The sequence below is a fragment of the Erithacus rubecula genome (genome assembly GCF_903797595.1).
Source record: "Erithacus rubecula genome assembly, chromosome: 14".
NCBI classification, from domain to species: Eukaryota; Metazoa; Chordata; class Aves; order Passeriformes; family Muscicapidae; genus Erithacus; species Erithacus rubecula.
In genome coordinates this window covers 831,632-843,746 of record NC_136666.1, presented here as the reverse complement: position 1 = coordinate 843,746, position 12,115 = coordinate 831,632, and the positions used below count along the sequence as shown (strand labels likewise).

General features: G+C 50.6%; 2 protein-coding genes across 3 annotated transcripts in view; one reads left to right on the top strand and one right to left on the bottom strand.

Moving 5' to 3' along the window:
• SCAPER (S-phase cyclin A associated protein in the ER) overlaps nt 1-6,613 on the top strand; it is a 131,287-nt gene extending 124,674 nt beyond the window's left edge. For both annotated transcript variants that reach the window (XM_079317865.1, XM_079317864.1), the window contains exons 30-32: nt 1,818-2,009; nt 4,478-4,529; nt 6,179-6,613. In XM_079317865.1, the coding sequence (XP_079173991.1) occupies nt 1,818-2,009; nt 4,478-4,529; nt 6,179-6,273 (339 nt within the window). In that variant the 3' untranslated portion in view covers nt 6,274-6,613. The remainder of the gene's footprint in view (nt 1-1,817; nt 2,010-4,477; nt 4,530-6,178) is intronic.
• A 1,441-nt stretch (nt 6,614-8,054) lies between these two features.
• ISL2 (ISL LIM homeobox 2) lies at nt 8,055-11,316 on the bottom strand. The gene is made up of 6 exons (XM_079318146.1): nt 11,221-11,316; nt 9,996-10,185; nt 9,542-9,795; nt 9,143-9,426; nt 8,887-9,057; nt 8,055-8,763 (listed from the first exon to the last, which is right to left on the bottom strand). The coding sequence occupies exons 1-6, from the start codon at nt 11,276-11,278 to the stop codon at nt 8,647-8,649; spliced, it is 1,074 nt and encodes a 357-aa protein (XP_079174272.1). The 5' UTR covers nt 11,279-11,316; the 3' UTR covers nt 8,055-8,646.
• Nucleotides 11,317-12,115: the final 799 nt, after the last annotated feature.

Below are 12,115 nucleotides of genomic sequence, written 5' to 3'. Positions count from 1 at the left end.
TGATAAATACCAGATTAAAAGTCAGCCACCCCTCTATATACCTTCCTATCTTTAATGTTGATAACATCATAGTAGTAAAACTGTTGAAAAGTAAAAGAAATAATAATTCCATGGAAGCTGTTTGTGTATCTGCACTGTGGGTTTGGCAGGACTTCACTAAATATCCATGGCATTTTTGGGACAGGTAAAGGAAGTGAGCTGTGAAGTGAAAAATTAAAAAAAAAAAATAAAAAAACTTCTTTGCCTCTGCCCGTTCATCAAGGGTATGGTGGCCATTAAAAATATATCAGGAGTTCTCTTGTTCTGTCCTTGATCAGAAATGCCAATTGTAGTTATTTTAGTACCAATTAGGATTGACTTTAAATACTTTTCTGATTGTAGCATTTACCACAGAAAAAATAGAACAGTATAATAACCACTCTGGTTAATTTAAAATTTCAACAGTACTCCCAGACTTGGGGGGCAGCTCTTGCTTACAGGGTGGGAGCTGAGAGTTTAGAATCATCCAAATGCTTCAGTGATATTTTCCTTAAAACAGTGTCTGAACGTGTGTTTAATTGTCACTGTTTTTGGCCATCTTTTAAAAATTCCTCCTGTCTTTTAGGACATTAAGACCTTGCTACCAGTATTTTGAAAGGTTTTCATTGTCTTTTTTGACTGGTGAACTGAAAAAAATGCAAACTATGATTTTGTTCGTCTTGTTTTTAAACTGAAGTGCATTATCAACTTAGCGTGTGCTCTGAAGGTATTGTTAAAAGTGCTTTGAAAACTTGTAAATCCCTGTAATTTATGTTCCTGTAGTCTCAACTGCTTCTTTCTGTCCTTCTGGTTTTAATTTGAATGCAGTCTTGTCTGGGTGGGTACCTGTAAAATTGTGTTTTTCCAAGTACAATTTACAGTCGTGACCCTCAGTTTTACAGTGTTCCAACCTTATAGGAGCTTCCTCCTATGCCAAAAAGCCAACTTTGGGTCAAACAGCTCTTTCATATTGTAATTGTCTAATCAAGGTTACTTGGAACAGATCCAATTTGGGCATTTTTTAGTTTATGGCAAAGATTTTATAAGAATATCAAGTGAATTGGAAAGGTTCCTTTGTAGGAGACCAATGATAGCATTGCCTTATTTCTTCAGATGTATACAGTTGTAAACTTAGCCTGCCTCATGACAACAGTCCCATTTATCTAAACAATTCTCCTTTTAGAGCCAATGGCACTGATAGAAGCCCAGATAAGGAATACAGATGGGAGGATCTCGGAGTCTCTCCTTACAGAAACTCCTGGCTGGGCGGCTCACAATCCCCTTTTCTTTTTGGTGCCTGAGAATGCGTGGCAGACATCTCCCATGAAACACAGTCCTCTCGAATTGCCAGCTCCAGGAAAGGATGGTCCAGCTTCGGGAGGGGTTTTGAAATCCTGCTGATTTCTTCCTGGAGGTTTTTCCCCTCGTCCTTAGTGTGTTGAAATGGCAGGCATTGGTGGCTCTAACTTAGAATAGTCCCTGAGCTATAATTATTTGTCTTTTAAATTAAGGTACTAAATTACCTATTTTACTGTAATCTGTAAATTCATCCCTTGCTTATTTGCTGTCTTTTTGGGTGATACAGAAAAAAGAACCTTCAGAGCTTTATGTTTTTTGTATTACTCCGCAATAAAACTAGTACTTGCACACTGAAACAGAAGTTACTTGAACTAAATGTTACAGGCTTTATTTTTAGTATTTCTCATTTTTTTAGCATGACTTCAGCACCCTCGGTGGTTAAGAGGAAGAGAAGAGCAGATAGATGACGTGGTTAAATTTTGTTCTGTTTGTGTTTTCAGATCATTGTACAATCTGGCCGTCACCCCACGGTGCTGCAAAAGCTCTGCCAGTTGCCTTTCCAGTATTTCAGTGATCCTCGTTTAATCAAAGTGCTCTTCCCTTCGCTCATTGCCGCGTGTTACAATAACCCTCAGAACAAGATCATCCTGGAGCAGGAGATGAGCTGTGTTCTACTGGCCACCTTCATCCAGGTATGGCTCCACTGCCCTGCTGTGCTCCGTGTGCTCTCAGGCTGGGGATCTTCACTTCAGTAACACAAGCAAACAGCACTGAAGTGCTTCCAGATTCTCTGCAGCTCTTCTCAAACCGCACATTATGCCTGTGCTTGAGGCATCTCATCCCACTGAAAGGTTACTGAGTAGTTCAGGTTCTCACTGTCCCTGCAGATTCCGGTTTTCATGAACGTTACTGCATGTTCTGGGAAGATCTGATGTAGATCTTAAAATATTTATTTTTTTAAAAAATTCCTGCCCATATAGCATATCTGAAATTGGTTTATTAATGTGTTTACATATATATGTACAGTTGTATACTGTGCACCATAGATTTACAGAGAACTGGGTAAGTGTATATATTTTATGCAGAAAATACACAAAACATATGTTACCAGTCTAGTCTTGCAATCTTTATTTTTGACAGTAACCCACTGAGGTCATTACAAATACTGTTTTGAATAAAAATTTGCATTGGTTTTTTTTCCCTTTGTCTAAGTTTATATGCTGTTTTATCTATCAGATTTTTTGCATTTAAAAATTTCACCATTTCCAGTGAACAAATGCAATTTTCATAAATGCTCTGCTATTAAAGATAATATGCTTTTAGGAGTCTGTAACCCTGTATCAGTTACCTGAAAGTTACTGTTGTTGATAAAGAAATGCTCATGAAACTCCTCTCCCTAATGCTTACAACCAGTACAAGAATAGGCTACATGCATCTGAGAAAGGACAAGAACTAAATATTTACTAATAGTCTTTGCATAACATCAAACTTAGGAGTGCAGCTACTTTTTATCCTTTTAATAGTAAAATGATTGCAGAGCATTTTTTTAAAAGAAGTTTGTAACTTAAAAACATTTGCCATATAGTAATGAACTTCTGGTTAAATACACTGCTATATTTCATTGTCTTTGACTTTCTTATAATGAAAATTAAAAAAATAATTTATGCATTATTAGTAAGTGCGGCAAGTTTCGTTTGGGGTTTTTTTTTCTGCTAAAAAACATGAGGGTGGAGGAGAATGTTTCCTATATGAGTAATTAGGGTTGTTTGTCTAGATTTCTGTTCTGTAAGAGATGGAATGGCACTAAAATCCCAGGTAGCTAAGGTAAAGCGTAAGCATAAGGGTCAACATTACTAATTTGATTTCCAGTTAGCGGTATCCTAGATGGCAAGTCCGTGTACTGTGCCTGCAGGCTTCTAAAGAAAGGTCTTCTATTAAAAAATGCAAGAGCTGTATGTGCTGTGAAGTGTCCTGTCCCTGCTGAGCTCACTGGCCCTTGAGCATTTTTCCCATTTGAAAGTCTAATCCCGAACGTTGCGCACGCAGATGGGAGAGCGGTGCTGGCAGGATCCAGGGAATGCCGAGGTCCCGCACACGCACGAGCAACTCGCTGCTCCGCTTCTGTGTCAGCTCGCTGCTGTGTGTCAAGCAGATCTCTCATTTGCTTCAGCAGAAGGTTTGGGAAGGACTGCAAAATGTTGCCCTGTCAGTAGAAAATGAGATTCTTCCTTTGCCAGGGAACACAAAAAGAGGTCCCGTTTACGTAAAAGTTTGGTGGTGTGTACGAATATAACACTTAAATACAGTGTGTTAAATGTGCAGTCAGAACCAAAGGAAGAGCACTGCTGCATTTACAGTGCTCTCCCTACCGATAGACTTACTTCCATCAGCCTGTTTATTTTTTGTTCCTTCTGTTTGGAGATGAGCAGAAATGAGTAGAAACATTCAGGAGTATCCATGATTTGCTGTGTTCTATCTTATCTCGGGTAATCCCTTCTTCAGATTTCTGCTGGCTGCAGGCTCCAGCAGAGGACAGGAGCTGCAGTGGGGAGCTGGCTGGTGGCAGGCGAGGTCAGTGTCCTGCTGGCTCCCAGGATGCTGCAGACATCCCAACGCCCAGCAGCAGTGGGATGGTGCTGGGGGCACAGCTGGGGCACAGCTGCTGCCAGGGCCAGCAGCGCCGGGCAGCGACTCCACGTCCTTTCTCCCAGGAGAGCAGCACCTCAGGCTCCTGGCTTGCTGGGAAGCACAGCCATTGAAATTGGGATCAGTCATGAATTTTGTAAAAGTGTATTTGGAGTTGGAAGCAAAAATCTGAAACAACATTTATTTTACAGAAAAGTCGCTATGGTAAATAAAAATCACAGTAATAACTATTTCCTAAGAAGACATTAAAGCCTTGGAAAGCGTCTCTGTTGTGTACTAAAAAATATATATTTTTTAAATAAATATAAATAAATCCACTGTAAATGACAGAATTTAAGGGCTGGTAGTATTGTGTTATGATACGTAGCAAACAAGACTAGGTTTATTATTTTACAGATTACATGAAGTATTAGTATTTTTTAATGACTGTGAAAACTTTAAAATGTTGCTTGAATTATTCAGATGTAAGATCTGAAAACCTGATGTCTATTTTTTTGTTTGTTTTCCCCCACAGGATTTTGCACAGAGCTCAGGCCAAGTGGAAAATCAGTTATCTCAGCAGAGGGGTACGTTCCCTGCAGTGTAACAGGGTAACAATTGGGTAACAAAATGTGTGGATACTGTGATTTATCCTGAAAAGAAATGCAGTAAATTGCAGCAAAGAAACACAATGAATTGCAGCAGGATTTTACAGTTTGGGGGTGGGCTCCCTGGTTTTCATCCTGACCTACACATACACGTAGGTGTCTTCCAGTCTGCTGCTCGTCTATCAGGGATTCCAGCTCTTAATCTTTATTCAATGCTATGTGGCATTGTGTCTTAAAATGTGATACTGTACCTGCACACATTTAATTAGCTGACACAAAGGCTGCCTTCAAAAGTTTTAGGTTGCAGAAGCTATGCAGCCATGCCAATACACCCAGAGAGCCAAAAATCTCTAAAATACTGTCCTGTAATTGTCCTTTAAAGTTTGTCAGTTTGCACAAGAGTAGTGGTTTTGCCCCCCCTCAGTTATTATAAATATTACTTTAAATGCAGTCAAGCTTTTTAGCTAAACATTTGAAAGATTCTCAGCTGAGATGGCTGTTACTTGCTAAACACTGAATCTGAAATTCAAGTGTTAATGGGAATCTTGAGTGTTGTGCATAAAATGCGATGCTGGGACAGTTTTTTCTGCCTCGTAACAAGTAGAACTCCATCACTATTTCCTCAGTGTTTGCCAGGAGATGAGTGGTTCTAGGTCTAGAACATAAAGTTTTTGTTTAAAAATAAATTATAAAAGTAAGGTAACTTTATGGAGAGCTTTACTATCAGACATCTCTGATCTGAAGCAGCCTCGTGCAGTGTCTGCAGCACCAACTTTCCAGGATTGTGTTTGCATGAGAATCTGCCTGAGAAACATCTAAAATCCAAGTGGAAAACTTGTTTTTTATTTTCACTATTCAAACCGGAGGAACTTTTAAACAAAGATGTGGTAACATGTGACTGTGATTTCTAAACATTCCCCAGTTGCAAAAAAGTTGACTTAATAATAGTGTAGGCAGGATTATTTTTATCTCTTCTATCACTTGAATGTGAAGGATGGTGTCTCCAGAAACAAATGGGAAAAATAACACTGACGGGAATAAAAGCACAGATTTCATAGTTGGATGCTGTGTGAAGGGTCAGACCCTCAAACCTGTGCACAGTGAAGTCCTGGCCACGTCACTGCACACTCCAGGGAGTGAAAGCTGCATTTGTGCTCGTGCTCTGAGCTCTGGGGAGTTGGGAGCACAACTGTTTCTGCAGCCCTGTGTGGTAAAAAAAAGAAACTGCTGAGCAGAAAACGCTGCTGAGGCTGCCCACGGTAGAACTGGGCTAAGCTGGTCCCCAGTGGGTCCAAAAACGGGAAGTGTGCAATGTTACACACTTCATACAGAAAGAATATAGTATCTAAAGATGTATAATGTTCCTCTGCAGAGGGCAGAGAGCCTGATCAGCTCTCAAATTCCCAAATGGGAAGCCTTTGCTCGTCAGAGCCTCTGCCCCCCTTACAGCCAAGCGTGGATGTCCCGAGCTCCACACGAGTGTCACCCCATGAGAAGATTTGCATAGGAGGAGGGCAGTCAATTACTTAAAAGTATCCCAAATCGGCTGCACGTTCATTATTCTTGTATTATTGCTGTCTTATCTTAAGAGGGAATAACTTGGTAATTTTATGTTCTGTCTTCAACAGAAAAATTTTTCAGTTCTCAAGATTATCTCGAGCTCTCCAACAGATTCCCCCGGCAGTCCTGGGAAGAAGCCCGACAGTTCTTCTTGAAAAAATAAGAGTTGTATTTAGTTTTTGAATCCCTAACACCATCACGCTGACCAGTTCCTGCTGACTACTTTCTTTAAAACGCTGTTCCAAAACGGTTTTGATACTCTAAATACCTATGCTGTAGATACATAATTTGCACTATTTATATAAGTACTGTAGATACTTCCAAGTTCTGTTTTGTAATTTTGATAATTTGAGTTTGTTTCGTTCTTGTATCCAACGTCATGATTTTGGTGTTTCTGCCCTGTGGTGGGACTTGCAATGGCAGAACTGCTGAAATAAGGTTGCAAATAGAGAAAATATGTTCTATATATCTTGTAATAAAGTAACTTATTCTGTCTTGCGTGATTTCTGTGTTAAAATCATCAGTGTGTTCGAATTACCATAAGCAACACGGTTTAGAAAGAGAGGGAAAAAACACTCACAAGACGTCTTTCTCGTTAATCAAGAGTCAGTCAGAATCAAATCGAAGTAATTTGTCAGACCTGGCCCCGGGGGAAGTTTGACTGTAATTTTTGGGTGATTGAGGGTACGTCAGCTAAGCAGATTTTGTACCCTCGCGGTTTGAGGTCTCGGTGCAGCTCTCGGTGCTGCCGCCCGCTGAGGGGCCGCGTCCCGCGCCGGGGGAGCCCGGCCCCGACCCCGATCCCGCGGGCACCGGCACCGCCTCACGGGCAGCGACCGCCACCGGTGCGGGAGCGGGGAGCGGCACCGAGCCGCGACCGGCACCGGATCTGTCCCTTCTTGGGGCCCGGCCCGGCCCGGCCCGAGGCGGCGGCGGTTCTGAGGGGAGGCCGCGCGCCTCGCTCCGCTGCAGCCGCGGGACAACGCGCGGAGCTCCAGCCCGAGCCGGACGGAGCCAGGTAACGCGGGGGCCCCGCGACGGGATCTCCATCCCCACCAGTCCCCAGCCGGGGCATTTCCCGTCCCGGCGGTGCAGAGGCGGCCCCGCAGCCCGGGCCGCTCCGTGCTCCCCGACGGCAGCTCTCTGGGAGCCCGCTCCGTGCACGCCCGCTCCGCTCTGGAAGCTGCGGCTCTGGAGCCGCCCCCGCGCCGCGCAGCCCATGCCCTGCAGCCAGAGGGGCTCTGGCCGGGCCCGGCTCTCCCCGCGCTCCCCGGGTGCCGGGGATGGGGACGGGGCTCGCCGTGCCTTGAGCTCGGCCGCGCCTGCGGTGCCACGGGGAGCTGGTCCGGAGCAGCCCCGCGGGAGCTGGAGCGGCCTCGCCGCGCTCCCAGGTGATGCCAGAGGCAGATAAGGAAGGAGTCGCCGCTGGGTCTGGCCGGGGGATGGATACGCGGGAGGGTAGGGCTCGCCTCGCCTTGCCGCCCCGCGGAGCCCCTGCCGCCCCCGGGAGGAGCCGAGGCGGCCACGCAACGCACCGCGGCAGGTGCGGGCACGGCAGGGCGAGCCTGGGGCTACTCCGAAAGGGAAACCTGCCCTCCGCCTCCCCTGCTATAAATAAGCGGCCCCGGTTCTGAAAGCCGATTAGCGCAGTGCGGTGAGGCCGTGCGGGAGAAGCCGGGGCTGTGCCCGTCCCGACCGCTCTGTTCCGCTCCCCATCCGTATGGCCGCGCCGCTCCGCGACTGCCGTGCCCCTCCGCCGCCCTTCGCAACTTTTTTTAGTTCGCTTTTGATTTTTTCGTTACGATCCATTTTTGGTTTTTTGTTTTTTGTTTTTTGTTTTTTTTTATTAAGTCCAAAATATTTAATCCCACTATTCAACCGCTGACTCCGACAATAAATAACAATAACTTACTTTTGATCGTTAAAGGCGCAAACAATCCGTCCTTCGTCCATTGATAACTTAACATTATTAGTACTGGTTTTCCCGTTAAAAAGTCTCGTTTCAGTGTCCCATTTTTCCAGCGATCGTGCGGGGCCGGGCACGGCGGCCCGGGAGAGGCATCGGTGTGAGATGAGGCTGGACGGCGCGGCTCCGCGGAGGAAGGTCCAGGCCGGCTCCGCGGCCGTACGCCGGAGGAATCTCTCCCTCTTTTGTATTTTTTAATTATTATTTATTTTTCCCTTTCAAAAAGGGAAGAAAAACCGTCCCCAGCGCAAGCGACGGGCGAGGCAGCCTGTCACCGTGCCGGGCTTCGGCGGGGAAATCCGCGTTTCTTTGGGAAAAAGAAACATCGAAATCCGCAGGGAAAAAAAAAACAAAACCACGAAATAACCAGGGCGGGGGCTCTCTCTCCGGTCTGGTGAAGGCAGCGAGGATCCCGGTGCTTTTTTGGCCCTCAGTAACATATTTTTTGTTTGTTTTTAAATAAGAATAATTAAAAAACAAAGGCGTTTGTCCGGCGCTCTGGGAGCGGCCCGGGGCCGGGTGTCTCATGCAGGGAGCGCAGGCATGCGGAGGTCCCGCGGCGGGGCCGCTTCACGTCTCGGCCGGGCTGGGTACCATGCTGTTGGGGGTGTCGGGGAGCTGGGAGGACAGCGAGGTCACGTCGCTGCCGGAGGAGGTGCCCAAGGAGCCGGACTCGGAGAAGGAGACCTGGGGGAGCAGTGGCGGTGAAGGGTGAGGGCCCGGCGCGGCCGCCCCCTGCCCCGTCCCCCTCCCGCAGCGCCAGGAGGTGCCCCTGCCCTGCGGCCCGACGGACGGCCCGGCGCGGCTCACCAGCTGCTGGAAGGCGGCGGGCTGCTCCAGGTCGCTCTGCAGGGCGAACTCGCTGAGCGCCTTCCAAGGCGGCTGGTAGGTCTGGACCTCCACGGCACTGCCCTGCACGGCGCTCTCGTGGCGGATGGGGCTGCCGGCCACCAGCGGCGTCCCGGTGAGGCCCTGCAGGCTCTGCGGGCACACGGGGATTCAGCGCGGCTGCCGCCCGAGCCCCCCACCCACACCTCCTTCCCCGGCAGGGAGGGCGGGCGCTCACCGTCTTGTCGCTGTGCTGCTGCTGCTGGAGCTGCTTCATGAGGATGGACTTCTTCTTGTCCTTGCAGCGCTTGTTCTGGAACCAGACGCGGATGACGCGGGGACTGAGCCCCGTCATTTCCACGAGCTGCTCCTTCATCAGGGCGTCGGGGCGCGGGTTGGCGGCGTAGCAGGTCCGCAGCGTGTGCAGCTGCTTCTCGTTCAGCACTGTCCGCACTCGGGTGGTCTTCTCCGCCGCCTTGTGCGCCGGCGGCCGCGGGGCGGGCGGCCGCCCGGGCACCGGCTCTGTGGCGGGCGGGGAGGGCGCGCACCGTCAGCGCCGCCGCCCGCTCGCCCGCCGCAGCCCCCCCGCCACCCTCCCCTCCCCGCCCGGCCGCCCGTCCCGCCGCGGAGCCGGTACCTGCGAGGTGCGCGGCCGGCGGCAGCGCAGGGCTGCGCGGGCCGCGGGCGGCGGCGGCGTCGGGGGTCGGCCCATGGTCGGCGCGGCAGAGCAGGTCGCGCTCCCGCAGGCAGAACTGGTCCCCGGGCAGGAGCTGGCGGCCGCAGGCGGCGCAGCGGAAGCACTCCAGGTGGTAGACGTGGTCGCGGGCGCGCATCACCAGGTCGCTGCTGCTGAACGCCGCCCGGCACTGAGCGCACTTGATGCCGAAGAGCCTGCGGGGACGCGACACGTCAGGGCCCGCGGCCGTGCCGTCGGGGCCACTCCAGGCGGTGCCGCGGGGGCGGACAGCGGCCGAGAGTCGGGTTTTCGTTGGAGGAAATTCGGGGGAGGCTTAAGGGGCTTTGGTGCTTTTTCGGGTCTGGGTAATTTTTTTTTTTTTTTTTCTAACGAGCGTTGTCGCATTCGGGGTCACCTGCTGTAATCCCGTTTGCAGTAGGCCTTGCCGTCGCGCAGGAAGCATGTGCAGGTCTCGTCCAGGGGCTGGCCGCACTCGGCGCACTTGAGGCAGGCGACGTGCCACTCCAGGTCCGGCGACACCCGCAGCAGGAAGGGGTCCTGGATGCGGCCCCCGCAGCCCGCGCACAGGGCCAGCCCCGGCCGCCCTGCCGGCAGCCAGCGGGGAACGGTCAGAGCCAGCACCGAGCCCCAGCGGAGGCCAGCAATTAGGGAAATGCACTTATTCTTTTTTACACTTTATCCTTTTTTTTTCTCTGATTTGTTTTGTTTTTTTCCAAAGTAGGAAAAAGAGAAATAAAGACAGACACACGGAAAGAAATGATGGAAACACGAAAGGAGACAAATGAATACGGCCAGGGAAAACAAAAACAAAAAACCAAAATCACACAAAAAAAACCCCAAAAGACACCAGAAAATGAAAAAGAAAGAAAGAAAAAAAAAAAAAAAAAAAGGAAAGAAACTTGATCAAGGCAAATAAATTCAGAAAGACAGAGACGTAAAAAGTAGGATTTCGGAAAAGGAAAATAAAAGCAGAAAAGCAAAAACAGTAAAACAACGGCTGAGGAAAACTTGAAAAAGAAAGAAAGAAAGGAAGAAGGAATGAAAGAAAGAAGGGAAAAAATTAAAACAGGATGACGGAAAGAGGTATAAAAGCATCCAAAACCCAGAGACGGTTAAAATGAGGACATGGACAAATGAAATGAGAAGGAGGCATTGAATCAGAGACAGAAAGAGAAATGAAACAAAACAAAAAAAAGAAATAAAATTAAATTTGAAAAAAAAAAAAAGCAACTAACGGAAAGAGACATTTTAAAAGAGACAAACTGAAACTCGAAAGAAATAAAGAAAACGGTAATACTGGCAAAGAAAGGAAGGAAGAGGGAAACCGAGAAAGAAATGGAAACAGCCGAAAGAAATGAGCTCAGCGGCGGGGACAGCAGAAAGGACATGCATTCGGTAAGGAACGGGGCCAGCGGGGCCGGGAAGCGCCGGGCACGAACTGGAATAGCGGCACCGGAGTTGCCGCGGGCCGAGCCCGCACCCGCCCGCGGGCCCGCAGCGCTTCCCGGCGCTGTCAGCCCGTGCACCCGACGGCAGAGGTGGCGCGGAGCCCGACCCGCAGCGTCCCGCTCCCGCCCGCCCGCCCCGGCTCTGCGTTCCGCTGCGCTGCGCGCACTTACTCTTGGAGGGCTCCCCCATGGCGCCCGGGAGCGGCCGCGGGAGGAGGATGTCCACCATGCGGGCGGCCCCCTGCGCACCGGCAGCGATGCGGGATGCGGAGCCGCCGCTCCACCACTACCCGCGCGGCGCGGGGCGGGGGCCGCGCCCGCCCCCCCGGGCCCGCCCCGCCGGGCCGCGCCGTGATGTCAGCGCGCAGCGGCGCTGACCTCACCGCGCGGCCCCCGGAGGCGATTGGCGGCCGCGGGGACAGCCCGCGGATTGGCGCTGCCGAACAATGGGCGCGGAGCGGGGCGCACGCCCCGCGGGACCCGGCCCGGAGCCGCCCGACGCCGGCACGGACGGGGCTGACTGCCCCGTGCCCCGCGGGACCGGCTGCTCCGCGCCCTGCGCCCCGAGCGGCCGCGGGACGCTCCGGCCCGGCCGCCTCGGCCCTGTGCGCGCAGGCATCGGCGGCATGGGCCGCACGAGGAGAAGGAGAGATTCACTGTAGCTGGTTTTCCTCCTCTCTTTTCCCTGTTATTCTTCTGGAGTTTTACTTCGCCTATTATTTTCTCTTTTTATTTCCCCCTTCCTTCTCTTTCTCGTCTCTTTTGCGTTTTATTTCGTTGTTCTTTTCCCCGCGTTTCGGCGCGCCGCTGGCAGGTGCCCGCGGGCGGGCGCGGCGGGACAGTCTCGGCGCTGCGCAGCGAGCATCTCCGCGGCACACGGCAAGGGGCTGCGCGGCGGGCACAGGGTCCACGCTGCGCACCCGCGGACCAGCTCCCTGCCGAGGGCCCTGTGCAGGAGAGCCGCCCCAGCGGACCCGAACAGGACCGACCGCAGCGACGGGGCGGCCGTCTCCGGCAGCAGCCCCGTGACGAGTTAAAGTTAGCGGAGAAAAGCAGTATTTTGCCG